The 2,910-nt window shown below is 21.9% G+C and overlaps 1 protein-coding gene across 1 annotated transcript; it reads left to right on the top strand.

The window, feature by feature from the left end:
• Nucleotides 1-961: 961 nt before the first annotated feature.
• OCT59_026559 (uncharacterized protein) lies at nt 962-2,500 on the top strand (the record flags this gene model as incomplete). The annotated part of the gene is made up of 5 exons (XM_066143236.1): nt 962-1,003; nt 1,071-1,268; nt 1,609-1,720; nt 2,087-2,411; nt 2,494-2,500. The coding sequence occupies 5 exons, from the start codon at nt 962-964 to the stop codon at nt 2,498-2,500; spliced, it is 684 nt and encodes a 227-aa protein (XP_065992774.1).
• Nucleotides 2,501-2,910: the final 410 nt, after the last annotated feature.

The following is a 2,910-nucleotide window of genomic DNA, read 5'->3' as shown; positions in this document are numbered from 1 at the left end:
CGGCATGGTCACTGTAAATTGTGGGCGTTTTAGCCGCTTTTTTTTTTGAAATAATAAAAAAATGTCACAAATTGATATAGATTGTGAAAAATGTGGCGACACATACACATATGTAGAAGATGGATGGTGTAGACTATGTCAAATAGATAATATTGAAAAAAATCTTACAAATTGGACAAGCGGAAATGAAATCATTGATAATTTAATTCAAAAAAAAAATCAATATATTTATGAACCAAATGATATAATATTTGAATGGATACCATACAATCAATTGAATGATATTAAAGAAATAAACAATGTTTTATATTTGGCAATATGGAAAGATGGTCCATTATACTATTGTCATCACAAAAAGGAATATGTAAGGAAATCTAAGAATGAAAAAATTATTATTTTCAGTTTGTATGATTTACCAATTATTACCAATGAATTTTATGATAAGGTATGAAATGACTTTATTTAATCCAAAATTTTAATATATAAATATATATATATTTAATTGTAATAATTTTTTTATTATTTATAATAGATTAAATCATATTTTTATGATGATGATTTTCCAATATATGGAATATCTCAAAATCCAAATACAAAAGAATATTTTATGGTTTTTCAAGATGATCATTGTGAAAAATGTGGTAAAAAATATACAACAGTGAAGTACAAATGGTGTGAATCATGTCAAATAAATTATTTAGAGAAAAATTTTACAAATTGGACTAGTGGAAATGAAATAGTTGATAATTTTATTCAAGAATTTCAATTAAAAATTAATGATTACAATGATATAATAATCGAATGGATACCATATGACCAGCTTAATAATATTAAAGAAATAAGAAAAGATGGTTTTAGTACAATATATTCAACAATATGGGAGGACGGTCCTTTATATTATTGTCTTTATAAAAAAGAATATAAAAGAAAGTTAGGAAAAAAACAAGTTGCTTTAAAATATATGCATAATTCACAAAATATTACCAACGAATTATTAAGCAAGGTATGAAATTTAATATAAATATTTTTTTTTTATATTATTTTTTATACTAATTAATCTTCAAACAAAGGGACGTAATAGTAATGCTCTTCCAATATATGGAATATCACAAAATCCAGATACAAAAGATTATATAATAATTATTCAAGATGAATATTGTGAAAAATGTTGTGAAGAATATACAAATACATTTTATAAATGGTGTAAACCATGTCAAATAAGCAATTTGAAGGAAAATTTTATAAATTGGACTAGTGGAAATGAAAAAGTTGATAATTTCATTCAAGATAGGCAACTAAATCATGTTGATCACTACAATGATCCAATACTTGAATGGATATCATATGAACAGTTGTACAAAATTAAAGAAACAGGCAAAAATGGTATTATTACAATATGTACAGCAATATGGAAAAGTAGTCCATTAAAGTATGATATAAATAAAAAAATATATAAGAGAGATTTTATAAATCAAAATAAAAAAGTTACTTTGATATGTTATAATACACAAGATATTACTGAATTTTAAGTGAGGTAAGAAAGTTTCTTATAAATTTCCTTTATATTATATTATTTTTTAGTAATATTTTTTTTCTTATTTTTAATAGGATAATGAATATTCAAAGCTATATATAATTGATAATATATATGGATTATCTCAAAATCCAGATACAAAAGATTATATAATGTTTCTTAAAGATGAATATTGTGAAAAATGTGGTGAGCAATATACAAATCATATGTGGTTCAAAAGGTGTAAACCATGTGAAATAAATTATCTAAAGAAAAATTTTACAAATTGGACAAGTGGAAATGAAAAAGTTAATAATTTTATTCAAGAATTTCAACTAAAAATTAATCATTATTATGATATAATAGTTGAATGGATACCATACAATCAGTTTAATAATATTAAAAAAATAAACAAAGAAGATTATATTACAATATATTCAGCAATATGGAAAAATGGTCAGTTAAATTATGATAAATATAAAAAAATATATCAAAGAAATTTAACAAATAAGAATCAAAATTACTTTAAAATTTTACAACTTGCAAAATAATGTCGATAAATTTTTTAATAAGGTATGAAATTCAGTTCTTTTAGACCTGAAATAAATGAACCAGAAATACCAAAATGTTATGGTGAATTAATGAAAAAGTGTTGGGATTCAAATCCAAATAATAGACCAAGTGCTATTGACTTAGGGATACTGGTTGGATCATTTTATTTTGCTGAAGATAAGGAAATTAAAAAGCAATTTGAAAAAGCAGAAGAATATAGAAAAGCAAATCTTTTATCTATTGAAAGTATTCAATCAACTACTCATCCAGAAGCTTATTACACATCTCGATTACTTAATCCATTTACAAAAAATCTTTATTCAATGGAAGTTATTGACTTCACAATGTAAGTTAATTATGTTTATTTATTTATTTTTTTTTAATTAAAAAATATTTAAAATTTATAAATTATTAAATTTATTTAATAGGTTATAAGTCTAAAATGAAAATAATTAATCAAAGGGAATAAAGAAAATCATTGTAAAATCATAATTTTTTTCTTGATTGATTGTTTTTTGTTCAACACTAATTATGAGGTATTTGTAAACTAGGTGAAATCAGTTTAATCAGTTTGTAATTGAACAAATATTTTATTTCTTTATAAATAGTTTTTTTTTTTTATTTGACATTGATTATAGACTAGTGAGTATTTGTAAAACATTTTTACATAAATAAAATCAGTTTGTAATTGAATAATTTATCTTTTAATATTTAAATATTGTTGTAATAATGATCATCAAATTTAAATTTGCCTAAATTAACATGTTAAAATCAAATCAAACCTGGAATATAGCCAAGTTCAGAACATTTTATGCCTAAATCTGACCATATTCCAAATTTATCTA

Source organism: Rhizophagus irregularis, chromosome 6 (assembly GCF_026210795.1).
Source record: "Rhizophagus irregularis chromosome 6, complete sequence".
NCBI classification, from domain to species: domain Eukaryota; kingdom Fungi; phylum Glomeromycota; class Glomeromycetes; order Glomerales; family Glomeraceae; genus Rhizophagus; species Rhizophagus irregularis.
The sequence above is the reverse complement of the archived record's forward strand: the minus strand, read 5'-3'. Positions and strand labels throughout refer to the sequence as shown.